The following is a 27,882-nucleotide window of genomic DNA, read 5'->3' on the forward strand; positions in this document are numbered from 1 at the left end:
TCCCTTGTCTGTGGTGTAGAATGGAGAGCCTGGCAAGGGAAAAACATATCCATCTGATATATAGAGATAATATTACTAGTATTGAAAACAGCAAGACACCTAACTACATGTTCACAGATGTAAAATTGTATTTAGTTTAGATGCATTTACATATTAAAACATGCTATTTGTATTATTTTAGTTGTGTTTACATATTAAAACATTATATTTGTATTATTTTAGATGTGTTTACATATTAAAACATGCTATTTGTATTATTTTAGTTGTGTTTACATATTAAAACATGCTATTTATATTATTTTAGGAGCGTTTACATATTAAAACATATTTGTATTATTTTAGGAGCGTTTACATATTAAAACATGCTATTTATATTATTTTAGGTTCGTTTACATATTAAAAGAGCATGGTATAGACTACAGGGGAAGAAATTAGAATTAGATGAGAATTTAGCTGGTACACGTAGTACTGTAGTTTCTGTAAGTATTATTATAGCAATTTATATTTATTGATAATTCTTGTAAAATGATTTCAAAAAATGAATATTCTTTCATCGTCAACGGTTTCAGTGAGTCTAACTGGATCGATCCTTTTGTTGGTCAAGGAAGTTCCTTTGGATTTATCAATCTGGTTTCCTGCTGTCAGTGTTGCAGGGGCTAGCAAGATAAAGCATCTAGTTGGTAACACGTTAAAGATCCCCAAATATTTAGAAATCGTATAAAACCTATATCAGTTTAACTTATGTGTGGGGTTGGATGGCCAAATGGTTAGTATGTGCGCGCTGTATCATAAGGTCTGTCATTGAGTAAACTGGCGTGGTTTCGATTCCCCAGTTGTACGTGACAAGGAGTAGGGTCATCTGTCCAACCTCATGGGTTTTCTCTGGGTCCTCCGGTTTCCTCCCACGCAATTGAATTATTGAAATAAAATTGAACCATGTGTTAGTCCGGAAATGACCTACTCTCTCTCTCCTCTCTCCTCTCTCTCTCTCTCTCTCTCTTTCAACTGATGTATTTTTGTTTGTTTTTATTTTATAGAGATCCGCATTAGCATATCGTCATGAATCATCAACGGAGGGTGGATTACATCGTATAAATATTGGTATATCTACTACATCTACAACTAGTCAGTCTACCAGTAAAAGTAGCGGTGTTATACGGAAAGATGACTATTTACGTAGTACCAGTAGTTCTACGTCTGGTCATGTACCATCTGGTCCGATATATCCACCAAATACAGGTATACCACCATATGGCTACGATTCTTCTCTCTTCCATGATAAACAGACACAAGGTATATTTTGATATTTTAATTTTATTGGTACTAAGATAACAGTTTTATTGTGATCATGAAGTTGTGTAGTTTTTAAAAATATGTGTGTGCTTCCTATTTTTTGCTTAATGTCTTGATGAGTCAATTTAGCACTCATAGGTGTAGGCCGAAGCCCCCCCAGATTCGGGAGCCATCCATTTTTCGGACAATGTATTTCCATTTTTGGGGCACAAACATCAGAGAATGGAGAACATTAAGTTGATATTGTTTAACATATTGTAAATTTATATTGTTGTGTTATTAATTAAAAATAAACAACCATCACAGCTTTGTAGAAAATTCGTTTTAGTTAATGATTGATTCATTTTGAACATTTGGGTGACAAAGCGCCCTCACCCCCTAACTGAGATGGGCCCCCTATGTTAGCACTATAGGAGTAACCCGCAAACTACAATATTGTAAGAGATAAATTTAATACGAATATCGGTCAAAAATTGGTTCAATTCAGTGTTTACAAAGATAGGTTGACTTGAAATTTATTTGATTTACGCTGCTCGCTATGTAATAAGCCCACCACCATTGAACAGAGCCTATAAAATGATATGTATTTCATATTCCACAATAAATTATTTTCAGGTGAAGTTGCTCCTAAAGCTGGTCATGAATCAGATTCTGATAGTGATGTCTCTGTTGATCGTAACAGCCTTGACCTTGCTTCTAGTCACTCTTCTGATGATGAGGAAGATTTGGATGGTGGAACTAGATGGGATCATCAGGTCTCATCTAGTAAAACTGTTGGTATGTTACTTTTCAAAATAGACAGTTTTTCTTGAATTTCTTTTATAGGTATTATCATATTTAATCATTTTTTTTTTCTATTTTTTGCAGAAAAAGCCAGAGAACAATTAGAAAAACATAAAAAAGAGAAAGAAAAAGAAAAATTAAAAAATAATAATTCCCCAAGTAAGTAGATGAAGCTGTTTATCTGAAAACAAAAACAATCTAGTTGAAAGAAACAGGACAAAATGGGTATAACGTCCTACTTTTCTACACACTTAGTTTTGGGGATACAAGGGTCGTAGGTTGCTAATGACTAAGTCTCCTGGTTCTTTGTTGAACCGAGAGCCACGGTTGCTCAGTGAGTAAGACATTGGCTCGCTAACCTGGAGGTCCCATGTTCGATCCCATTGTTGGCCGAGAAAGTTCATCATTTTCCAGGGTGGTTAGTCTTTGTCAGTGATACAGGATGGGACAACATATAGTTGTACAGATGGGACGAAAAACATAGGTACTTATTAGGGTGCACATAAAAGCTATCAAGAAAAAAATAAAATGTGTGAATAGAACGAGAGAGAGAGAGTAGTGTTTGGATACTCTGTGCTATATTTTAAAATATATGAAAGATAAATTTATTTTCTGTTTTCAGTTCAAGCTCCATTATGGCCAGGTGATAGAGACTATTTAGGGAGCGATGTAGAAGGAAGGTTATCCAGTAAACGTCCAGATGTTACCATGACTACAGCTGAGCGAGCAGGTACAAGCTCTTCTTTACGAAACCAGTTCTTTAAGTCTTAATATAGGCACCAAAAACAGAACATCCATTTTTTTTTTATTATGTTTTTTTTTCTACTTATCATTAATGGCTACAAAATGGTTGAGAAAATGTAGTCAAGATATTAAAGCAGATGATATTTATTGAAGAGAGGTTGGTCTAACTTCCAAACTGCAATCTCTGTCTTGATCATTTTGTCTCTTAAGATTGACAGTCACCTCGGCTAAAAGTCAGATGCAAAACGAAACGAACTATAAATAAAGGCAACAGTTTTTTCAAAGCGACATTATTATGACTTGCGAATGTTCTGTTTAGAAGTTAGACCGACCCATATAAGCATTTATGGCAAGGTTTTGGGGGAGCTTTTTTGTGGAAGTTTCCATCACAAGATATATTGGACTTAGAAAACAAAATGACAGAAATTAAGTCCAACTTTCCAAATGCCCTCAAACGTTGCCAAGTCGACATATAAAAGCTTTATAAATGGATAAACAGTTTGTTATAATATTGAATCATTCTTTAACTTATGTTGACCATATGACAAATATTTTATTTCATTGATATTATAAATATTATCAGTATTACATACTCAAAGCAATATGCCAGTATATATATTCATTTCATTTTAAATAGAAATAACTTTAGCTTGGTTTAAAACAATTTTAGATATATAGTAGGCCTATCTATAATATTTCTTCATTTCTTCTGATAAAAAAATCTTTACAGTACTAGGTCTAATCAGATTATAATACAGATTTAAATTTCTGACGTCTGGGTTTACATTCACAGCGACATTCAGGTCACATTCCTCCGCCAATTGCGATCCCAGATTTCCTCAATTCCTCCCCCATTTTAAATTGTCATCTAGTAATATTTATCGCCATTATACTTTTACAGTGGTAATTATTGAAACAAATTATGAAACTAAATTGCTGTATTAATTGCATTCAAATGGCTAATAGATCAAACAGAATACAGCTTGTTTAAAAATTCTGCCAGATTACAATGTCATGAATGTCGACAAATAAAAGAAAATAAACTGTTGTGAAATATGAACCATTACGAAAAGTGAACTATAAGAAATGAAACAAATTAAAATCTGTATTTTAATTAGATTGTACTAGGGCTAGAATATGATAACGGTATATACCATGCTTTACTGTAAAATATAGTATGATACTGGTATATACCATGCTTTACTGTAAAATATAGTATGATACTGGTAAATATACCATGTTTTACTGTAAAATATAGTATGATACTGGTAAATATACCATGTTTTACTTTAAAATATAGTATGATACCGGTATATACCATGTTTTACTGTAAAATATAGTATGATACTGGTAAATATACCATGTTTTACTTTAAAATACAGTATGATACTGGTATATACCATGTTGTACTGTAAAATATAGTATGATACTGGTATATACCATGTTGTACTGTAAAATATAGTATGATACTGGTATATACCATGTTTTACTGTAAAATATAGTATGATAACCGTATATACCATGTTGTACTGTAAAATATAGTATGATACTGGTAAATATACCATGTTTTACTTTAAAATATAGTATGATACTGGTATATACCATGTTGTACTGTATAATATAGTATGATAACGGTATATACCATGTTTTACTGTAAAATATAGTATGATACCGGTATATACCATGTTTTACTGTAAAATATAGTATGATACTGGTAAATATACCATGTTTTACTGTAAAATATAGTATGATACTGGTATATACCATGTTTTACTGTAAAATATAGTATGATACTGGTATATACCATGTTGTACTGTAAAATATAGTATGATACCGGTATATACCATGTTGTATTGTAAAATATAGTATGATACCGGTATTTACCATGTTTTACTGTAAAATATAGTATGATACCGGTATATACCATGTTGTATTGTAAAATATAGTATGATACCGGTATTTACCATGTTTTACTGTAAAATATAGTATGATACCGGTATATACCATGTTGTACTGTAAAATATAGTATAATACTGATATTTTATGTTATACTGAAAATAAAGGCCACAATTTCTTGCCTTGAAATGATTGATAATGATATGATGTTCAAAATTAATTAAATGATATTTTTATGCATTTATGAAATAAAAACTATGACCATTTTACAGGTTATTCAATACACATCTATGATAGTCCTGTATTCCAATATGATTATTCATACACATAAATCGTCGTTATGGTATAAATAGCACACCGTTCAATTTACTTTCAGTTCATTTTAAGTTTACTTTCAGTTTAGCATGCTTCAAATTTTTCTTTTTTTTAGTACACTCATTTATATTTATTAAGTAAAAGAATTTTCCGAATAATTAAATTGAAGGTTTGTTAATGACGATTTTGAATTTTTTTTTTTATTTTGTTGTTCAAATCTCGCGTCTATTAACACCTTGCACTGTTTATGTTAAAATATTTTCTATGCACGTTATAATTGTTTTAACCAGGTCGTCGCTCTGTGAAGCCACCGCCACGAACAGACAGTTTGATAAATAACTATAATTCTAGTAGTGCTACATTGACTGATAAACCAAACGGCAATCAAATGAAAGTTCGAGTACTTACGCATAACGACCCGTTATCGTCTGACAGCGAGTAAGTCGTCACTGGTGCTTGGCAGGTACATGGCAATAAAACTATCCACCTTCTATATAATGTTCTTAGCACTTCAACTAACATTTAATTTATCAACACACCTGGAAATAATGGTACTAGTTGTAGGGAAGCTCCAGTAGTATGTGACAAGGATTAGGATCGCCTATCCAACCTCGTGGGTTTTCTGTGGGTCCTCCGGTTTGCTCCCACTGCTAAAGACCCCTACGCGCAAGCGAATTATTGAAATTAAATTAAACCGTATGTTAGTCCCAAAATGACCTGGACGTTAAACCCTATTTCGCTCTGTAGGGGAGCCGTGGTGATTCAATGAGTAAGGCACTGGCTTTCAAAACAGGAAGTCTCGGGTTTGATTCCATTGTTGGTCGAGAAAATTCCCCGAAACTTTCCGGCATGATTTCTCCTTTGTCAGTGGGTGCAGGACAAAAGGGCCTGGTCAAGACAGTGTGTAGTTGATTGGATGGGACGAAAAACCAAGGGCCTTCATACACATTGGCGTGCAAGTAAAAGAACCCTTGATAGTTGGAATTCGAAATAAGAGTAGGTGGCTGTGCCGCCGTCCGGTCAAAATTTCCCTCATAGCACAAGTTATGGCGTAAGCCCATCTTCATTAGCCCAGTTGGTGCAGAAAAGTAGACATTAAACCCCATTTCATTGAGGTAGGCCTACCTAATAATATGTCAAGCTCTAATAAACTGGTACCTGACATTTTGAAATTTTGTGCCAGACAGGTGTTAAGGAGACATAATGACCAGACACCAGAGGGGTTGTACCTGACAAAACCTGACTTTGTGCTGGACAATGTCTGTGACAGGTGCCTTATTTCCAGGCTTGTTGATTAACAATTAATTAATCACATTCCTTAATATAATCCTGTCCTATAGACTCTAATCCATAGTATACAAGCTAATTAATCAGTATATTAAAATATATTATAGCCAATTTATTCTTCTCGCTTTCATCTTTTTATTTTCTGAATAGAAATATCTATATGTATAGTATGGAAAACTAAACATGTATTACATTCCAACTGTAAAACAAAAAGTAATTTTTTAAATTTTATAAATGCTTAGACTCTTATTATATTTAAAGTAGCTAAGTCTCTAACTCAATATCATCCAAAATATTCAACATTGAAAACACGATTTATTTGTCAAATTAAATCAACATTCATGTTGTGATCTTACCGGAAAAAGATGGGCTTTTGATATTCAATATTTAAGACAAAATAAACATTTTACCATTGGTACACGAATCATGTACCATAATGCGCTTCAGCCCCAGTTGTATCAAGAGACTCGAGGGACGAGGCTAGACACATTGCACCAAATCAAACGGCGTATGTAGACTGGAATAACCAGACGCTAGAAATTAGCACTCGCTTGAGACTGCTGGCTTATTTCGCCGAACATAACTGATTTGAAATTGGAGTAAAAACGGAAACCATTGAATGTAAATCAGTTTATATACATTCATATTACAGTATTATATGCGTTGCGACCCACTTTTGTCAATTTCTAGGTCCCAAATGCTAGCGATTTAGCTCCTTTAAAGTCCTACTTGGCCTCAAACAATTCTTTTTCTATATTGCTTTTACTTTCATAATACCCATTGATAATAACCAGAGATTTACATGTAGAAGAAATATTGTATGCTAAATAATACAGTAGTCCCATATTATACCTGTCCATCCTCGTGGGTTTTCTCTGGGTCCTCCAGTTTCCTCCCACTGCTAAAGACACCTACGCGTAAGCGAATTATTGAAATAAAATTGAACCATGTGTTAGCCCCGAAATGACCTTGTTTGTGTCAAGTGGAGTTAAACTCTCTCTCTCGTATATTATACTCCAGTAATCTACACTGATATTTTATTAGCTAAATCTCTTTCATTTCCGTAAAATTGAGTTAATGTGATGTATTATTTTAGTGTTGTAGCAAGCACTTTATGATAATAAAAATATTGGGGGGGGGGGGGATATATTTTCATTTTTGGCATGGGCCTAATGTGTGGTCAGTGTAACACAAAATCAGTTAATATCTCAATACTAGCTTTATTTATATATCCCAGGTTGTATGTGACACAGGAGAAGGATCGCCTGTCCAACCTTATGCATTTTCTCTGGTTTCCTCCCACTGCTAAAGACCCTTACGCGCAAGCGAATTATTGAAATAAAAATGTCCATGTTAGTCCCAAAATGACCTAGTTTGTGTTAAGTGGATGTTGAACCCCATCTCTCTCTCTCTCTCTCTCTCTCTCTCTCTCTCTCTCTCTCTCTCTTTTTAACCCTAATCAAAGAGGTGTAGTGATATTAATCAACATCTTTTATTAATTCTATTCTTTCTTGTTTAGTCAAATATATTAAAGATTTCATCTAATCTCTAGATTATATTAATCTGTAATTTGTATCCAGCAAAAAACTGCTTGCTTGTATTTAAGCTAAATATAGATAACACAAAAACGAGCAAAATAGTTACAAAAAAAAATTTATCGTATAAGTAAAAAGTTTAACCTTTTCAGTAATTCTGATTTTAGTTATACCAGTAAATCTTCTCTTTTTTTTTAATTTTAATTTTTTATTTTGAGTTTTTGTAGTTTTTATTTCTAATGTAATTTTAGTTTTATTTTATTTTGTTTCTTTATTTTCAGGTCAGGCAATGAAACGTCCGTTTGATTTCTTGTCCAACCCTTTATTACAATGCAATCGTCACAATCAAAAAACTTAATACATTTTTTATCGTATAATTTTACATTCCATTTTCCCTTTTTTTAAAAGATCATTTTGTTTACTTTTTTTAAAAAAAAAATATCATTTTGTAAATCATGCTTCCTTGCATATCAGTTTTTACAATTATTTTAAAGTTGAAACCTTAACAAACGCAAGTCCCAAATATCATTTAGTTCAAAATACGCAATCAGCTATTTATTATAAGTATTATTTTTATTTAATAGTATTATTAATATTAATATATTATATCATAGCTTAAATCTATGTCTTGTAGTTAAGTATTACATTCATAAATTCATAAACTTGTTAATACAGACTTTGATTTAAGCGTTTTGGAGTGGGGAATATAACATCCTTCATCAATTTAAGTGCCAATCATGTAAAGGCCGCTATTCATTTTTTGTGACAAATAGTGCCTCCTTTGCACATAGAGAATGAATATACATGTATTTGGTAATGGAATGAAGACTGAAATTTAACATTATAAAAAAAATATAAGATGTTATGTACACAATAACTGTGGTTATAGAAATGATAAAAGTTATTCCTGGGAAATTGAAAGTAGTCGTTATAGTGGAATGAGTACTGAAATTCATCATTCTATTAAATATATGGTTTTGTATCCTAAATAACTACTGTTATAATAGTGGACGTTATTCTTGGGAGATTGAAACTGGTTCTTAATGGCATAATGTAATTGTGTTTCAAGGACTTGACGTGAAATATTTTTGACGGAGAGTTCAATTGTTTTTGTGTGTATGTATATGTGTGTTACGTAGTGCAGCTTATAAGGTGCTTTAATTTGATAAACTTGTATATTATAATGTAAGACTGAAAGTCTGGATGTACAAATGTTTAAAACTGTATATAGAATGTGTCACATATTTTGTATAGCTCCAACCTGCCTTAAAGGTGTGTTTAACGGAGCACTACGCACCAATCGGAACAAATTCATTGAACGATTTGATAATCCAGAAAATGACTTCCTGTTTGTTTGTTGGTCGTGATTGGAAACAAGACTATATTGTTGTGCGCTAATGGTGGATTCTTACTATCGTGCACTAATTGTGGATATTTTGCTATTGTGCGCTAATGGTGGATATTTTACTACTGTGCCCTCAATGGTGGATATTTTATTATGATAACAGAGAGTGTTGATGAATGTGTTTCTGTTTTACTTGTATTCATTGGGATTTTCATATACCACAGCTGAGCTTTTTATACACAAATATTCCAGAGGTCGAAACCGAGTCCCTTGACTTGCAACTTGACTCTGATTCAACGGTCGTGACAATTCGTGACTTGAAAGAGTTCAGGATTTAAGTCGCTGGGACTCAACTTGGACTCCACCTCTGAAATATACACACTATTTCATGTTGTCATATTATCGTTACTAGCCTGTTTGTTTCAACCCTTCAAAGAAGAAAAAAACCTAATAAAATTAATGTCTAGACCAGATGATAGACAATAATATACATACAATAAGTCTTACCATATTCTGTCAAACGAAACAAACAGTCTATATGCCATTAAACATTACACTTGTCATTTCCATTTATTTTTATTTGGTTGTGTTGTGAGAGATGTCAGTTATCAATTTTGAACATATCTAAAATTTCAGGAGAATCAATTTCTATGCTGGTTGCGGGAGGTCGGAAATTCCCATAATAGGGCATCTTAATCCCAACCAAGAATTTCCATATGGAAATGATCTTCCTAACCATCTTGATCGCCTCTCCAACTGACCTGAAAATCAACAAAACCCTTTTTTTCACGCCTTTTTACACAGAAATTTGAAATCCAAATTCTACTTAAATTTTTTCACTTTTATGGTGTTCAATTTTATAAATTTTGCTCATTTTATTATTTTTCACAGAATGTTCAATTTGTATTTTTTTTCTGTGGCTTGTACATATTTAAACATTAATGAAGCAGGGATTGAGTATAAAGAGCTTAATAATAATAATCTTTAATATACTAATAATAATAATAACCCTCTTTTGTTTGTGATAATTCAGATGCATCCTCGGGATATACCCCTAGTGGTATAGTTCTGAAGCTGTATTCATAAAAACTTCAACTAAAATATTTTAAGAATTAAGCCCTTTCATTGGCCAAGAGCTAAAATTTGTACTAACCAATGAAAAGGCTGCCTCTTTAAATATTTTAATTTATGTTTTCATAAATATGATCCCTGTTTGTGCCACTCCACTAAAGAAGAAGAGCGGAATGATACCACTGGGGAGGATACCGACGAAACCATTGTTGTGTGTCAAAATGCTGATGTTATTTGTTTGTTTATTTATTGTGTATATTTTGTAAACATTGTAAATAAAATCACATATCATTGTTTTAATAGTAATCTCCATTTCATGTCAATTTCATTTTTATAATTTTAATTTTTTTTTTTTTTTAAATTGAAGTGATTTGAAACACTTCACTATGGAATAAATGAAATATTGTACACAATGTAATTTGGTTTAAGTTGTCTTTGTTGAGAACAGAAATGGATGATGGAATATATTTTTCAAAACCCCGTCCACCAAAGGCATGCGGGCTGCAAAGTCCTGTGTGTGAAATGAAATTGAGTTTAACGTCCTACTGTTCTGCTCCGAACTGGGCTAATGAAGACAGGCATATGCCATACAGTGTGCTACGAGGAAAATTTTTCCCAGACAGCGGCACTACAGCCTACTCTTATATCGAATTCCAACTGTCAAGGGATCTTTTACGTGCAAGCCAATGTGTACATTGGTCCTCGGTTTTTCGTCCCATCCGTCCTGCATCACTGACAAGAGAGAATCGCGCCGGAAAATCTGGATGAACTTTCTCGACCAATACAGGGATCGCACGAGCCAGTGTCCTCTGTGTGTTTGTTGAGAACAGAAACAGGTCGTGAACATTTTTCAAAAACCCCTTCCACCAAAGGCTCGCGGGCTGCAAATTTCTTTTTCATCCTCCCATTTGTATCCTACGCTTGACTTGCTATGGAAATGCTTGTTTGTGAAATCGCCCCCAGTAACAAACGAACCCTTCAACCAACAATATCCAGTTTTTCTAGCCCACCACTCCACGATAGTAGAGGGGTTGGGTGGTTTTATGCATGCACGTTAAATCACAAGGTCTAAGTCAAGTGGAGTGGTTTTGATTCCTTGCTTGTACATGACAAGGAGTAGGGTCGTCTGTCTAACCTTGTGGATTTTCTCTGGGTCCTCTGGTTTCCTTCCACAGCTAAAGACCCCTACACACAAGTGTATTATTGGAATACAATTGAATATGTTAGTCACCTAATGACCTAGTTGGAGTTGAGTGAACATTACACCGCATTTCTCTGTCTTCACCGGAGAGCAGAACAGTACGATGTTAAACCACATTTCATTTCTCTCTCCACCATAGTATTAACACATTATTCCCTTCCTTCTTCCCAGGTAACTGGGATTGCATTAATATGTTTACCTGCATCATCTGTTTCAGGAAGAGATATCTGGTATATGTAATAAAATGAAACCAGGGTTTTAAATCCTATTTTTCACCACTAACCAGGTTAATAAAGACAGGCATATGTCATCCATGCTACGAGGCGAGAGAGAAATGGGGTTTAACGTCCACTTGACACAGACTAGGTCATTTCAAGACTAACATATGGTTTAGTTTTATTTCAATAATTCGCTTGTGCGTAGGGGTCTTTAGCAGTGGGAGGAAACCAGAGGAACTGAAGAAAACCCACGAGGTTGAACAGACAACCCTACTCCTTGTCACGTACAACCGGGGATTCGAAACCACGCCAGTTGACTAAATGACTGGCCTCGTGATACAGCGCGCACATGCTAACCATTCGGCCATCCAACCCCCCATGCTATGAGGGAGATTTAGCCCGAAGAGCTGTATTTCTACCTGCTTTTCATAAAATTCCAACTATCGAGGGGTCTTTGACATAAACGCTAACGTGTACACTGGACCTCGGTTTTCCATACCATCCCAATCAGTCGACGCGGTTCCTTGCCAGGTCCTCAGTCCTGAACCACTCACAGGGAAAACCACACTGATAAAACCCAGAGAAACTTTGATGGCCAACCCCAGGATTGAACAAAGGAACCCTGGGTAATCAATGATCCTCTGGATTCCCAGGCCCTAGTTCACAAAGGACTCTCAGACTTAAGTTAAGAATTTACTCAAAAATGTTCACCTTATTGTAACTAAAATATAGCCCTTTATAAAACTTTTGTTGTTTTAATGTATCAAATACATCAATAAGAAACTATGTGCAAAGTTTTGTGTTTCTGGATCAAAGATATTTCTCATAAACAGTGATTGAAAGTTGAGTTCTTAACTTAAGTCTGAGAATGCTCTGTGAACTGGGGACCGTTGTATGTAAGCATATACGATCTATGGATCTATGCACAATGTAAAGCTGCATCTGCCATTTTCACTAGAATAGGATCAGTGTTTGCACAGAGTACAAAAACGTTATACAATGTACTTTTCTGCTGTCAACTAGGGAATGAGCCGCAAAGCTTTCAGAGACGGTTGTCAACTAGGGAATGAGTCGCGAAGCTTTCAGAGAAATGGTTATTTTCCAACATTTAAGTATGGAGTATATCCTGCTTTGTGTATGATACTAACAAAATATGAATAGGACTGGAATGTTTGTGCATATCTTTATATAATGTTCAGTCAGGATATGTAAATAAACTATAGAATAACATAAAAACAACAACAAATATTGGTAACATTATAAAGCTACAGATATTAAATGCGTGTAAAATGCATACTCAAAATTAAGCCCATCTTTAAGCCCCCCTCCCAAAAAAATAAATTTGGTAAATATGTCTCTTTAATCTCCCAAAAACCGAGAGATTTAGTGTCATAGACATTTTTTTTACCTTACAGTATCTTTTAGAGTTCTTTGAATAAGGGTTAAAACTCTAAAGCTCGATAACTTTGATTTGAGCGAGAGAGAAATGGGGTTTAAGTCCACTGGACACAAACTAGGTCATTTCGTGACTAACACATGGTTCAATTTTAATTCAATAATTCGCTTGCGCGTAGGGGTCTTTAGCAGTGAGAGGAAACCGGAGTACCCGGAGAAAACCCACGAGGTTGGACAGGCGACCCTACTCCTTGTCACGTATGCCTAACTATACAGATAAACAAGCCTTACATTAAAGGCCTAAATATACAAATAAACAAGCCTTATATTAAAGGCCTAAATATACATATAAACAAGCCTTACATTAAAGGCCTAAATATACAAATAAACAAGCTTTACATTAAAGAAAGGCCTAAATATACAAATAAACAAACTTACATTAAAGGCCTAAATATACAAATAAACATGCTTTACATTGAAGGCCTAAATATACAAATAAAAATTAAACATGAAATGCACAACATTCGTTGCAAAGATAATACCCACATGAGTCGTCTAGATTACTGTGGTGCCCTGCCGAGTTATACATTGTGCGAATATGGTGTAAGGTTTGACAACTATTTGGAATCTTTCATATAACTAAGCACTATTACATATAAATTATTTTTAATAATAATAATAATAATAAATATACGAATACATGAGTTGTTTATATTGCACATATATAAAGTACGTTCACAATTATTTAGGAATGAAATCTTATATACAGTGGCGGGCTGGGTCTGAAAAAATTGGTTGCCAGGAGACAAAGGGGGCCCACCCACCAATACAATTCTATCATTTAATTTTTAAAATGAATAAATTAAATTTTCAAAACATATGTAAGTGGAAACAAAAAGATGTAATTATAATTTTCCTGATTTTGTCTAATGGCTAAGGTGGCCCATTTCCTCAGGGGCCTACTTGCCATTGGGCAAGCTGACAACCTGGCCAGTCTGCCACTGCTTATATGTAACTAAAGCAGTATATCAATGATTTGTAATAATAAATATACAAATCCAAGAATAAATATGGGACTCTATGTGAGTTATAAATATTACTGGTATATTTTATCATAATAGACTTGACCGAATTTTGTACTAATCATCAATAACAAACAGTTTTTCACCACCTAATAATATAAAGTGGGCCAGCTTTAAGTCTATTGGACCTATTGCCTCCAATAAGGGCATCAGACTAAAGTGATCTACAACAGTCTTGTCAAGCCTTCACTCAGTCTGATTAAAATACAGATCTATATTTCGTTTCATTTTTTTATACTTACGATGGCCTACACAACATGAAGATCTGACCGGTTGTAGTGGCTTTTGACCCTATGATGTCAGTCAGACATTGATTAATTAAGCAGCGTTGACGTTTCTAGCGGTTTACCCACAGTTACGTTCATCACACGCCAAGAACTCGCCGTAATAGACCGTTTCATTGGCTAATCCCTCACATTAACACTATAACTACTCTTCCAGATCCTAGTGTTGTGAAGACAAGTAAAACGAAATTTTGAACTTTAAAAAACGAAACAAAATAGGATCTGTGTCTTAATAAGATTGGCCTTCACTTGACTATTCACAATTATTCACAAAAACATAAACTAAAATACCTTTAGAAAGCAGCCTTTTCATTAGTTAAGAGCTGAAATTTTTTCTAGGATTTAAACTCTCAACCAATGGAAAAGGCCCAATCTTTAAAATATTAAAAAAAGTTTCACGAATAAAGCGTGCAGGGACTAGCCAAAGATGTTCCCAATCGACCGGCCCTGAATGTTGTATTAATTAGTCCATCTGGCTGTATTCGTCGTAACCTACAGTTTTGATCTCTCCATGTTTTAATGTTATAAATTCATCTAAACTTATACTTCTTTTCTTTAATTCTTCTTCCAGTTTCTCTTTTGGCTCCATATAAGGCTAAAATAATTTTAAAAGGTTTGTTTTAAAAATTTGAATGACTTGGAATTACAAGCTATCCTTTGGGATATCAACACAAATAATGAAATGGGGTTTAAGTTCTGGTCTTAATTTTTTACACCAACTGGGCTAATGAAGACCGTCATAAGCCAATGCAGTATGAGGGCTGCAACATATCGTCTTACAGTATATCGTTGCAGCCCTAGTATGCTATGAGGAAAATTTTACCCGGACAGTTTACGAATACTCTTCTTTAAATTCCGATTGCCTAGTGTTCTCAGAGATGCATTATGTAGGCGCTAAATCTGCCTATTGCACGTTTTTATTTTGACTTCAAATGTTATAAAAACTATTATTTAGACATTTATTAACATAACAAGCTTATAGATGATCAACTCTCTAGAACATTGATGGCACAGAAGTAAATGGATTGAAATACGATTGCCATTTAATGATTTAATTTAAAAATGGAGAAGCAAGGAAATTTTCAATTATCTATTCTTGAACTAGCAAAATCGGCCAGTTCTTTATCTAAATCTTACAAAATGCATCTTTAATGTGCACGCCATGTACATGGGAACTTGTTTTTTCGTCACATCAAAAATCTTGTGTCTGGATTCAATCAGAGTAAAATGAGTCCCATCAAATATTTTTCCTTCAGAGAATATTTTTTCACAATATTGCATTTTGCAAAAAGTTCAAAATACATTGAATAACAATCCGCAGTTTCGTCACTAAGAGTTAAGGTCCTTGGTCACATCAATGGCAGGAGGCCTGTCATTTTTTGAGGGGTTTAAAACAAATGTCCAAATGGTTATATCCTCAAAAATCAAACGTATTCAGACTTCGATTGTTGATGAATGATGGTTTTTTATGGTAAGTCTTAATCATACATATTAAAATTAAGCCCCAAATATTGCCTGTTGTATTTTTTTCTGGCCATGGACCACCTTACCATAGAATAGTATTTGTATGATGTTATATGGTAAGTCTTATCATATATATTAAAATAAGCCCCAAATATTGTCTGTTGAATTTTTTTTCTGGCCATGGACCACTCGACCATAGCATAGTATGTAAGTCATATGTTAAAATAAGCCCCAAATATTGTCTGTTTGTTGTATTTTGTTTCTGGCTATGGACCACCCTACCAAATATAGTATTTGATTCAATCTTACCTCGTATGTTAATTTAAATGTTCCCCAGTGTATACCAAGTGAATGTTCAGCTTTTATATCTAGATGTATATCTACAGCTTCTACAGGATCTACATGTTGAGGACACATAAACCATCTACAATATATAATATCATTTTGTTGTTCAGTTTGAGAACCAGAATACATTCTTAGTATGTCTTAGTATGTATGTGACAAGGAGTAGGGTCGCCTGTCCAACCTCGTGGGTTTTCTCCGGGTCCTTCGGTTTCCTCCCACAGCTAAAGACCCCTACACGCAAGTGAATTTTTGAAATAAAATTCAACCATTTGTTAATCCCAAAATGACCTACTTTGTGCCGAGTGGACGTTAAACCCCATTGCTCTCTCTCTCTCTCTCTCCCTAAAGGGTTTTCAAAAGAAAAAGATGCACCCCGAATTCGTGTAGCTTATTCTCTTTAAATGACATTTAATCCAAAATGCAAAATTTCCTCCACTTCTTACTAAATGAAATGTAGAGAGAGAGGGAGAGAGAGAAATGGGGTTTAACGTCCACTCAACACAAAATAGGTCATTTCGGGACTAACATATGGTTCAATTTTATTTCAATAATACGCTGGCGCTTTGGGTCTTTAGCAGTGGAAGGAAACCAGAGGACCGTGAGAAAACTCACAAGGTTTGACAGGCAACCCTACTCCTTTTTCTCGTTCAACCGGGGAATCAGAACCAAGCCAGTTGACTCAATGACAGACCTTATGATACAGCGTGCACATGCTAACCATTCGGCCATCCGCCACCACCTCTTTAAATGACATTTAATCTGAAATGCAAAATGTTTAGAGGTGACTGTATAGGTAGGCTATGCCCATTCCTCAATCCCTTGAATAAAACATTGTTTTAAAAAAAAGTAAAATGTAGATTTACCTTGGTTCATAAGCCCCAATAGGAATAGCAGCCAGAGTAAAAGGTCCGTATTTTTCACCAATTTCTTTAAAACCTTCACAATATCCTGTATCTCCCGCAAAATAAAAACTATGTTTAGGACCAATCACAGCCCAACCACCCCATAGCGCCTGAAACAAATTAATTATTGTTATTAAGTAAAAATCAGCAACCAAAATATGATGAGTACTGTATCTCTTTAAGAACCCCCCTCCCCCCGCCCCCCCCCCCCTCAAAAATAAATTTGGCAAATATGCCTCTTTAATCCCCCAAAACTGAGAAATTTAGTGACATGGACACTTTTTTTACCTTACCTTCTCTCAGCCAAAGACCCTTATGCACAAGCAAATTAATCAAATAAAACTGAACCCTTTTATTTCCAGGCTTGGTTAGGTTTAAAAACATCTATGATCGTAAACATCATTCATTCAGTAGTAGGCCTACCTTGTTCGTGTCTGTGACACCACGTTTACTCCAATGTTGAGCTGGTGTACTAACAAACTTAACGTCTGGTTTGCCAGGAAACTGCTGTTCCTCCCACCAGGTCATTTCTTCAACATTTTCACAACCGGAATCGCTCATCCATTTCTTCATACCTTGTGGTACATACCATCGCAGATCTTTACCGAATTTTTGATTGAGTTCTTTGACAGACGACAGATCGAGATGATCGTAATGATTATGACTGATGACCACAGCGTCTATTTTTGGTAAATCTTTTATCTGACATGGCACCCGACGATATCGCTTTGGCCCGGCAAACGATACAATAGAACACCTCTCACTAAAGACGGGATCTGTTAAAACTGTGATATCGTCAAATTTTACGAGAACTGAAGCGTGTCCTATCCACATTGTCTTAACACCAGTCAGTACAGGCCTATCAAACTCTGTTAGATCGGGTTGTATTATTGGTAAATGTATATCCAATTCCTGAAATTATTTTACAATGTAATGGGGTTTAACGTCCTACTGTTCTGCTCCTATAATGGGCTAATGAAGACAGGCATATGCCATGCATTGGGTTATGAAGGAAACCCTTATATTGAATTCAAACTGCCAAGGGATCTTTTACGCGCACGCCAATGTATACATGGGACCTCGGTTTTTCAGTTCATCCAAACGACTAGACAGTTGTCCTTGTCAGACCCTCTGTCCTGCACCACTGACATGGGGAAACCATTTCGGAAAATCCCAATGAACTTTCTCGGCCAATGCAAGGATCGAACACGCGACCTCCAGGCTAACGAGCCAGCATCTTACCCACTTAGCCACTGTGGCTCCTATTTTCTATAGGAGCTTTTTACATGTGATGTATTTCCAGTGTCTATTTTTAGCTCTGGAAGACTGGCCTAATTCATCATGTGTCTTAACATGGTAATCGCTAAGGAAAACAACGTCTTTATCTCTTTATAGAAAACGTATTCTTGAATGTCACTCTTGTTGTAAGTTGTGTTGCATTCGTAACAAATTACTGATTTTAAATCATGTCTAAATTTTTTTGTTTTTGATGTTTTAATGACGTTATACTCTAACCAAACTCCCAACATTAATAAGTAGATAGATTGTGAAATCCAAGATGGAGATTCAGTCAATACATACTTTTTCTCCAGGAATATTGCTATTATCTTTTTCTGTTACAATAAATTTAAAGAGATTAGTTAATTTGGGATCTCTCCATGTTTTCCAAGGATTGTAAAAACAACCATCTTTGAAGAGAGGTCTTGTTAATTCATCTGTCTGTGGCCCTGTGGAACTTGACCCGGACACCGATTTTTCTCCTGCGGTAGCCATATCGAAAAACTTGTTATAAATCCTGTAAAAGGAAAGAAAATCTAGTTGAAACAAATTGTTTATGATATGCTAATCAAATTTGTTGATAACAACTATTAATAGTATCATTATCTGGTAAATACTATCTTATATGTTAAAATTACTAGAAGCCATTTATTTCAGATAAGAAGAGAGAACAGCAAGTCACAGTAATTTTAAAACACTGTAAGATATCCTTAAATGACATTGAGAGAGAGAGAGAGAGAGAGAGAGAGAGAGATGGGGTTTAATCTACACTCCACACAAACTAGGTCATTTTGGGACCAACATATGGTTCAATTTTATTTCAATAATTCACTTGTGCGCAGGGGTCTTCAGCAGTGGGAGGAAACGGGCGACCCTACTCCTTGTCACGTACAACTGGGGAATCGAAACCACGTCTGTTGACTCAATGAGTCAATCAGACTTATATGTAATCCCCATCATGAATAAACCCCATTTCATTTCATTTCTGCCCTTAATCGGTCCTAGGACTGATGAAACACATCAACATTGTTTCTTTGTTACAGGTCAAACCCTGTCAATTATTAAAACAATGACAAAATCAATAAGTCATATATACCCCTAAACTCACACCCCCGGAGCCCCAGGATTGAGAATTAAAACTTACAAATATGACGCTACTGCTGATAGACCTGTTAATGGTGGCCATAAATATTTCATTTACCAGAAAACAATGTGTACTCAATCTGTATTGTTTACTCAATGTGATCTGTATTGGTTATTCAATCTGATCTGTATTGGTTACCGTACTCAATCAATGATCTGTATTGGTTACTCAATCTGATCTGTATTGGTTACTCAATCTCATCTGTATTGGTTATTCAATCTGATCTGTATTGGTTACTCAATCACTGATCAAACCTGTAATAAAAATGTATGAATTATTTCAGAGGCTTCTAACCCAAACCAGTTTATAGCTCTTGTGATTGCGGGACCTCCGGTGGCTAAGTGATTAAGGAGGTCACAGGTTTGTTCCTGGTTTTGGCCGAGAAAATTCATCACGATTTTCTGGCATGGTTTCCTTTTGTCAGACGTGCAGGACGGAGGTCCTGACAAAGAACAGTGTCTAGTCGTTAGCATGGCACAAAAAACAGGGTCCTGTGTATGGGCCTACACATTGGCATGCACGTAAAAGAACCCTTGACAGTTGGGATTCAAACAAAGAGAAGGCCCTGTGCAGCTGTCTGGGCAAAATTTCCCTCATATCATTAGCCCATATCTTGTGCTTGTACCATAAGATGCTCTTGTTAGGAACTGAATCAGTGAGCCAAAAGGCATGATTAATCCATAGGCTACATCTAGGGAATTCCCCGTGACTCATTGTCTATGATATCACCCATGGTGGATGTTAAACTCCAGGACTCATCACTGACAGAACAATCACACAGCACACCACATCAATTAAAGAACATTAGACCTACCTACCACATAGGTATCCACTCTAACATTTAGACCATTAATCAATATAAGCATACATTATATAAGCATACATAATTCTAATATCAACAACCATGATTCAGCTAATAATTTTACATAATCCTAGTTATATAAATTATTGTAAACAAGAATTATTTATCATTTTTTACAGATTTAATATGATTTATTTAAAAAAAAATAGCTTTGGCTACTTGTCACCTTAATTAATTCCTTTGAATTTTACCTGCCATATATTCTAGAATGACTGCAATAAATTCTTGATTGTCATCCTTCGCAATAAGCAATCAACACCGACATGTATTTTGTTATACAACTTGCCCATTTCTTGACCTTAGGTCTCTTTAACATTCATGACACAAATGACTGGTCCCTTTTCAAGTAAAATTTTGGACTGGATATTTGTCTAATTTGCAAATTATATTCCATGTTCATTCATTTAAAATACTAATGTATTATCTTTATTTCTAATTTAATTCCATACTTTATAGTTCATACTACATATACTATTTCATTCATTGTTTTATCTACTAGTTATTCTGGGTGGTAGTTTAAAGGGAGGCAACTACAATTACAAGAATAAGGATTCAGACTAGTAATCCTCGGCCTGTATGGGTTAACTAACATTGAACAACAGGTACAATATGTCAATGTCATCTGGGGATAACATGGAAGGGTTGCCTCAAAATATAGAATATTCACTAAAACCTGGCAGAAAATGTAAATTCCAACCATTCTAAACCATAAAACCAAGAAACCGAATGAAAAGGGGATAGAAAGACTTGTTATAAATTCTTGGACTAGCCTACCTTATCGAAAAAAAAAAGCAAATATTTTACTGAATTTACATATGCTATCTTTATTTCAATAACAAATAAATAACAAATAAATTTCTTATAAAAATATATTAAAATTCAAGAATGACACAAGCTTTATAGAAGCAAATAGTATAAAATAAATAGTGTTATATATTAAGTTATGTTTATGCACAGACATTATAATACATACTAAAATAACAGAGAAATATCACATCCACAACACTACTGGATAAAACAACATAACATGTATTAAAGTCATAGATCGTGGATTTTTGGCACGATATCTAATTTTTCAAGCCTTAAACAGAGATAAATCCGCCTATTGCAGGTCTTTCTTTGGGTCTTAAAATGTTATATAAATTTTTAATTAGACATTAATTAACATGACAAGACCATAATCAACTCTATAGATGGCATTGGATGGCTCCAATTTTAAGTAGATTAGAACATTGTTCGGCCATTCAATGATTTAATTTAAAAATGGACAAGCGAGACTAAGACTCGAATGACCAGTACAGTGATTACAATTAATGCACACATTTTGTGCAAACTACATCCATTGATAAAGTCACTCAAAATAAAGTAATTTGAATGAAATTTTCAATATATTCATTTTGCATTATCTATTTTTGAGGTATTATAGAGAGAATAGCCAGCTCTTTATATTAATCTTACATAATGCATCTTTAATGTATTCAAGTTGGTTATTTAAGGGGGGAGGCTATCCGAAAAATTTTATTCTGAAATGTTAAAGCTATTGAATTGAAAATAGTACAAGTAGTTAGAAAATGTAATAAACAAGGGAAAACTAGCATTAAGAAAAGTTGTTGCCAGGGTAACACATTTTTTAGGTAAAAATTATGAAAAACGTAGGTACACTATATCTCTGTAACTAATTAAGATATCTTTGCCAAATTTGCAGAATATATATATATCTACCACATAGTCAGACAGAAAGCAATTTGAATTATCACTAATATTTCAAAATATTTCTCCAAAGACAAAATATTGTGGTGAGGTAAATGTTTTAAACACCATTTTCAAAGAATCTATAATAATTATAGAGAAAAACTCTCTGTCTGGTTTTAGGGTTATCATTAAAGAATAAGCAGTCCGAATATGAGACATTTATCTTTATTAGTGCCAGAGATATGGTGTACCTACATTTTTCATACTTTTTCCCCCAAAAATGTTTTACCCTGGCAACAATTTTTCTTTATTTTTAATGTTAGTTTTCCCTTGTTTATTACATTTCCTAACTACTTGTGCCATCTTCAATTCACTAGCTTTAGAATTTCAGAAAGCATTTTTCGGCAGCCTCACCCCTTAACAATTAATTAAGAAACCAAATTATCAACAGAAGATAATCTGCTGAACGGATAAAAAGAGGCCCATCAAAAGCATATACCCAACATCTATAGGTGACACTGGCTTGCTTATATTGTCTGCAGAGAATGCAGAATATTGCAACATTTTCAATTAATCATATCTTTGTTAATTCCTTTCCGAGATTCGACTTCTATAAGATTAGCCTATAGATCACAATCGATTCAAAATCTCACAAATGGCGTTCACTGGTTTCAATTAAACATCACAAGCTTTTTGATATTAAATAAGTTCTTTTAAATTCTAGCGATCGGTTGACTGATATCTATTTTTCAAAGATATTCAATTCCCCATGCTTTACAGTCACAAATTCTGTTGGCTTTAAACCTGCTTCTTCAACTGCTAAAATCAGATCTTCTCTTGGCGCCAAATAATGCTAAACAAAAATAAAGAAATGATCAACATCATGGGAGCAAAGGTGGCTCAGTAAGTAATGTATGATGCCGGCTTACTGACCAGGATTTCCTGGGTTTAATCCCAGTGTTGGTTCGGATCTTGTCAGTGGCAGGTATAGGCAGTGTCTAGTCATTCGGTTGGGACCAAACAAAATGAATGCTTGTACACATGCTGGTGTGCATGTAAAATATCCCTTGTCAGCTGGAGTCCAACAAAGAGTAGATCAAAGTGTCACTCAATCTGATTACAATACAGATCTTATTTCGTTTTGTTTTTTTTTATATTTGCGATGGCCTAAACTACATGAAGATCTGACCAGTTGTAGTGGAAGGTTGCGCCAGGCGTCATACAAGCAGTTTTTGACTCTATGACGTCACACAATTGATTAAACAATTCAGTGTTGATGTTTCTAGTGGAATAACCATAGTTCCGTGCAATGTAGGCCAATAACTTGCCGTAACAGACCGTTTCATTGGCTAATCCCTTACATCAATCAAAATGCAGGTTATATAACAACTCTTCCAGATCCTAGTGTTGTGAAGACAAGTAAAACGAAATTTTGAACTATAAAAAAATGATACGAAATAGGATCTGTGTTTTAATCGGACTGAATGTCACTGTTCAGGAAAATTTTCACTCATGGCACATTGCATGGCCTATTCTAGTTGGCAGGACATGATATAGTATCATGGACCCAGAATGAAACCCGTTGCCTCCTTTACATATAATTTCATAAGTTAAAAATGGGGGGGAGAGAGAGAGAGAGAGAGCGAGAGAGAGAGAGGCTTTTATGTCCACTGCCACAAACCAGATCATTTCGGGACTAACAGATGGTTCAATCTTATTTCAATAATTAACTTGTGCATAGGGGTCTTTAGCAGTGAGAGCAAACCGGAGGATCGGGAGAAATCCCCCGAGGTTGGACAGACGATCCTACTCCTTGTCACGTACAACTGGGGATTTGAAACCACGCCAGTTGACTTAATGACAGACCTTATGCACATACTAACCAAATACCCCCCCCCCCCCAATACCAAATAAATAGTTATTTTAATAAATGAACTTACTTCATGAGCCATCATATTAAAGGTTCCCCAATGAATACCAACGGAATTGAGTGACTTGACATCTTTATGAATTTCTACAGCTTCGGATGGACTCACATGTTGTGGTGACAGAAACTCCCTATAATAAAAATTTATTCTTATTTCGGAGAGAGAGAGAAATGGGGTTTAACGTCCACTCAACACAAACTAGGTCATTTCGGGACTAACATATGGTTCAATTTTATTTCAATAATTCGCTTGCGCGTAGGGATCTTTAGTAGTGGGAGGAAACCAAAAGACCCAGAAAAAGATTGGACAGGCGACCCTACTCCTTGTCACGTACAACCGGGGAATCGAAACCCTGCCAGTGGACTTAATGACAGACCGTATGATACAGCGAAACCCTGCCAGTGGACTTAATGACAGACCGTATGATACAGCGCGCACGTGACAACCAACTCATCCCAAGTTAGAAGACAACCAACTCATCCCAAGATAAAAGACGATAAAAGACCACTCATCCCAAGTTAGAAGACAACTAATCCCAAGATAAAAGAACATGGGTCGAGGACTCGAGATATAAGACAACTCTTCCCAACGAATATACGACGTAAGTGATAATTAAATACAATAGTTGTTGTGGTATTTATTTGTAAACGTGATAACTTGGCCAAAGTGGTCTTATATCTCGACCCGTGTATTAAACCAAACAAAATTATTTTGGGATGAGTTGTCTTTTATCATGGGATGAGTTGTCTTTTATCTTGGGATGAGTTGTGTTGTCTTTTATCTTGGGATGAGTTGTCTTTTATCTTGGGTGAGTTGTCTTTTATCGTCTTTTATATTAGGATGAGTTGTCTTCTAACTTGGGATGAGTTGTCTTTTATCTTCAGGTGAGTTGTCTTTTATCGTCTTTTATATTAGGATGAGTTGTCTTCTAACTTGGGATGAGTTGTCTTTTATCTTTGGATGAGTTGTCTTTTATCATCTTTTATATTAGGATGAGTTGTCTTCTAATTTGGGATGAGTTGTCTTCTAACTTGGGATGAGTTGTCTTATATTGGGATGAGTTGTCTCGGCATGAATTGTCTTTTGGATGAGTTGTTAGGTATTCGTTCTAATAGCTATCTTGTTAATCTACTAGAAAAGTCAGTCATTGTTATCTGTCTCAGTTTATTGACTGTCCTTGGGTTTTAGGATGACATATCCAGATAAATAAATAAACTTACCGTGGTATATAACAGCCAATAGGAATAGCAGAAAGTGTAAAAGGTCCATATTTTTCACCAATTTCTTTAAAACCTTCACAATATCCTGTATCTCCCGCAAAATAAAAACTATGTTTAGGGCCAATCACAGCCCAGCTACACCACAATGACTGAAATTGTACCAAAAATATATTATCAGCATTTTACAACTTCATAACCACAATCATTTTTCCTCTGTTTCGCTACAAATCCCCTATGTAATAGCCTTTGATATTTTTTGTTTTAATCCTGGTGTTTTCAGAGAATTTTCCCATGATTTTCCAGCGTGGTTTCCCCTTTGTTATTGGAGAGAGAGAGAGAAATGGGGTTTAACGTCCACTCGACACAAACTAGGTCATTTCGGGACTAACATATGGTTAATTTTTATTTCATTAATTCGCTTGCGCGTAGGGGTCTTTAGCCAGTTGACTTAATGACAGGCCGTATGATACAGCATTTGGCCATCCAACCCCCCTCTTTGTTATCGGTACAGGATGGAGGGCCTGTCAACAAAAAGTCTCTAGTCCTTCGGATGGTACGAGAAACAGTGGCGTGCACATAAAAACACCCTTGATAGTGGAATTTATTTGCTGTCAGGATAAAATTTTCCTCATATATAGCCCACTGTATGGTGAATGTCCGTCTTCATTAGCCTTGTTTGTAATGTAGGGAGAGAGAGAGAGAAATGGGGTTTAACGTCCACTAGGTCATTTCGGGAGTAACACATGGTTCAATTTTATTTCAATAATTCGTCTGCGCGTAGGGGTCTTTAGCAGTGGGAGGAAACCGGAGGATCCAGTGAAAACCCACGAGGTTGGACAGGTAACCCTACTCCCTGTCACGTACAACCGGGGAATTGAAACCCCGCCAGTTGACTCATTGCTAGACCTTATGATACAGCACGCACGTGCTAACCATTCGGCCATCCACCCCGCCTCACAAAAGTAGGAAGTTAAACCCCTTTCTGTTCATTCATTCGGTAGGCCTACCTTGTTTGTGTCTGTGACCCCACGTTTACTCCAGTGTTGTGAGGGTGTGCAAACAAACTTAACATCTGGTTTATCAGGAAACTTCTGTTCGTCCCACCAGGTCATTTCAACAACATTTTCACAACCCACATCCATCATCCATTTCTTCATACCTTGTGGTACATACCATCGCAAATCTTTACCGTATTTTTGATTGAGTTCTTTCACAGACGACAGATCGAGATGATCGTAATGATTATGACTGATGACCACAGCGTCTATTTTTGGTAAATCTTTTATCTGACATGGTGGATCACGATATCTTTTAGGACCGAGGAATTGTACAAACGAACATCTTGAGCTGAATATTGGATCTGCTAGAACTGTAATATTGTCAATTTTAACCAAAACGGTTGCATGGCCTATCCAAATTAGAGGTATGCCTGTTGTACTACTGGAAAATCTATTGAAATCAGGTGGAATGATGGGCAGAGTTCTTTCAACTTCCTAAAAGAAATAATAATAATACCATTGTAAATAATAATAATCATTTTATATTTCTATAAAGTGTGAGAGCGAGAGCAATGGGGTTTACTGTCCACTCGACACAAACTAGGTCATTTTGGGACTAACATATGGTTCAATTTTTTTTCCATAATTCGCTTGCGCGTAGGGGTCTTTAGCAGTGGGAGGAAACCGGAGGACCCGGAGAAAGCCCACGAGGTTGGACAGGCGACCCTATTCCTTGTCACGTACAACCAGGGAATCGAAACCCAGCCAATTGACTCAATGACAGACTTTATGATACAGCACGCACGAGTTAACCATTTAGCCATCCAACCCCCCTCTATAAAGTGTAGAAGATTACCTGCATGTAGGACAGAGAAGTGTTAATTAAATAACCAGATCTATAGTACAGCAGACCATAATGTTTCAGCAATAGAGGCTAAATAAATGCAATACTAGGGCCAATACATTTAAGAGCTAACTGGAAATGGTTAGGGTTCAAATTTCTGTGCCCTCAACGTCAGTGGTACATTCATCTGGTGCACGCGTGCATAAATCTGTCCAAGCAAGGAAGAACATCTAGTTGTTTGGATAGGGCGATAAAAAGCACAATTAGTAGTATGAAATATCCCTGACAGTTGGAAACTGTAGGGTTTAGGGTCACTGTCACTGTCAATCATCCACCGCAGACAAGCGGAAATCTCCCGAAATTTCTCAACCAACGCAACAGCAGCGAACATGAGACTTCCTTAATCAGAGCCAGCGCGACTCAAAAAATCTATTTGTAACGAAATTGATGACCTTTTTTGCTATTAATTTACATATTCGTTAACAAAAATATAAGATTTATCTTTTGAAAAAATAACCTCTTTTAAAGGCGGTTGCTTATTCACTCCATTCTTAATGAATTTGAAAGATTCTTTCAAATTATTTTTCCTCCACGATTTCCATGGATTTTCAAATCTTCCATTAACAAATATTGGTTTTGTTAAACTTGCTGTTTCTCCATAAGTTGATTCTGCCATTTCTGTATTATGGACGAACAAAACTGATGACAAGAGAAAAAAAACTGATTGCTTAAAGGATTTCTCCCTCAGAAAATTTC

The 27,882-nt window shown here is 35.3% G+C and overlaps 2 protein-coding genes across 4 annotated transcripts; both read right to left on the minus strand.

Annotated features, from left to right (window-relative positions):
- Window positions 1-12,863: 12,863 nt before the first annotated feature.
- Window positions 12,864-20,961, minus strand: LOC126828285 (N-acyl-phosphatidylethanolamine-hydrolyzing phospholipase D). Of its 3 annotated transcripts, none has more exons than XM_056102097.1 (8): window positions 20,636-20,961; window positions 19,734-19,836; window positions 19,640-19,680; window positions 18,742-18,955; window positions 17,584-18,072; window positions 17,122-17,270; window positions 16,223-16,337; window positions 12,864-15,044 (listed from the first exon to the last, which is right to left on the minus strand). In XM_056102097.1, the coding sequence occupies exons 4-8, from the start codon at window positions 18,931-18,933 to the stop codon at window positions 14,913-14,915; spliced, it is 1,077 nt and encodes a 358-aa protein (XP_055958072.1). In that variant the 5' UTR covers window positions 18,934-18,955; window positions 19,640-19,680; window positions 19,734-19,836; window positions 20,636-20,961; the 3' UTR covers window positions 12,864-14,912. The 3 variants fall into 3 exon arrangements, with proteins under 3 accessions (XP_055958072.1, XP_055958071.1, XP_050413923.1); XM_056102096.1 differs by having other exon boundaries at window positions 19,583-19,680; window positions 20,636-20,959; XM_050557966.2 differs by lacking the exon at window positions 20,636-20,961 and having other exon boundaries at window positions 19,583-20,270.
- A 1,539-nt stretch (window positions 20,962-22,500) lies between these two features.
- LOC130010370 (N-acyl-phosphatidylethanolamine-hydrolyzing phospholipase D-like) lies at window positions 22,501-27,822 on the minus strand. Its single transcript, XM_050557972.2, has 5 exons — window positions 27,644-27,822; window positions 26,292-26,777; window positions 25,285-25,433; window positions 24,077-24,194; window positions 22,501-22,989 (listed from the first exon to the last, which is right to left on the minus strand). Exons 1-5 carry the CDS (start codon window positions 27,800-27,802, stop codon window positions 22,879-22,881), a joined length of 1,023 nt encoding a protein of 340 aa, XP_050413929.1. The 5' UTR covers window positions 27,803-27,822; the 3' UTR covers window positions 22,501-22,878.
- Between the last annotated feature and the right edge of the window lie 60 nt (window positions 27,823-27,882).

Source organism: Patella vulgata, chromosome 7 (genome assembly GCF_932274485.2).
Source record: "Patella vulgata chromosome 7, xgPatVulg1.2, whole genome shotgun sequence".
In the NCBI taxonomy this organism is placed as follows: Eukaryota; Metazoa; Mollusca; class Gastropoda; family Patellidae; genus Patella; species Patella vulgata.

Coding starts and splice junctions, on each gene's coding strand:
- LOC126828285 (XM_056102096.1), bottom strand. CDS start 19,635: ATGAAATATTTATGGCCACCATTAACAGGTCTATCAGCAGTAGCGTCA. Junction 18,073..18,741: donor GCAATATTCCTGGAGAAAAA/GTATGTATTGAC, acceptor AAATAATTTCAG/GAATTGGATATACATTTACC. Junction 16,338..17,121: donor ATTGGGGCTTATGAACCAAG/GTAAATCTACAT, acceptor TATATATTGTAG/ATGGTTTATGTGTCCTCAAC.
- LOC130010370 (XM_050557972.2), bottom strand. CDS start 27,802: ATGGCAGAATCAACTTATGGAGAAACAGCAAGTTTAACAAAACCAATA. Junction 25,434..26,291: donor GGGTCACAGACACAAACAAG/GTAGGCCTACCG, acceptor GTACAATTTCAG/TCATTGTGGTGTAGCTGGGC. Junction 22,990..24,076: donor TTAATATGATGGCTCATGAA/GTAAGTTCATTT, acceptor ATTTTTGTTTAG/CATTATTTGGCGCCAAGAGA.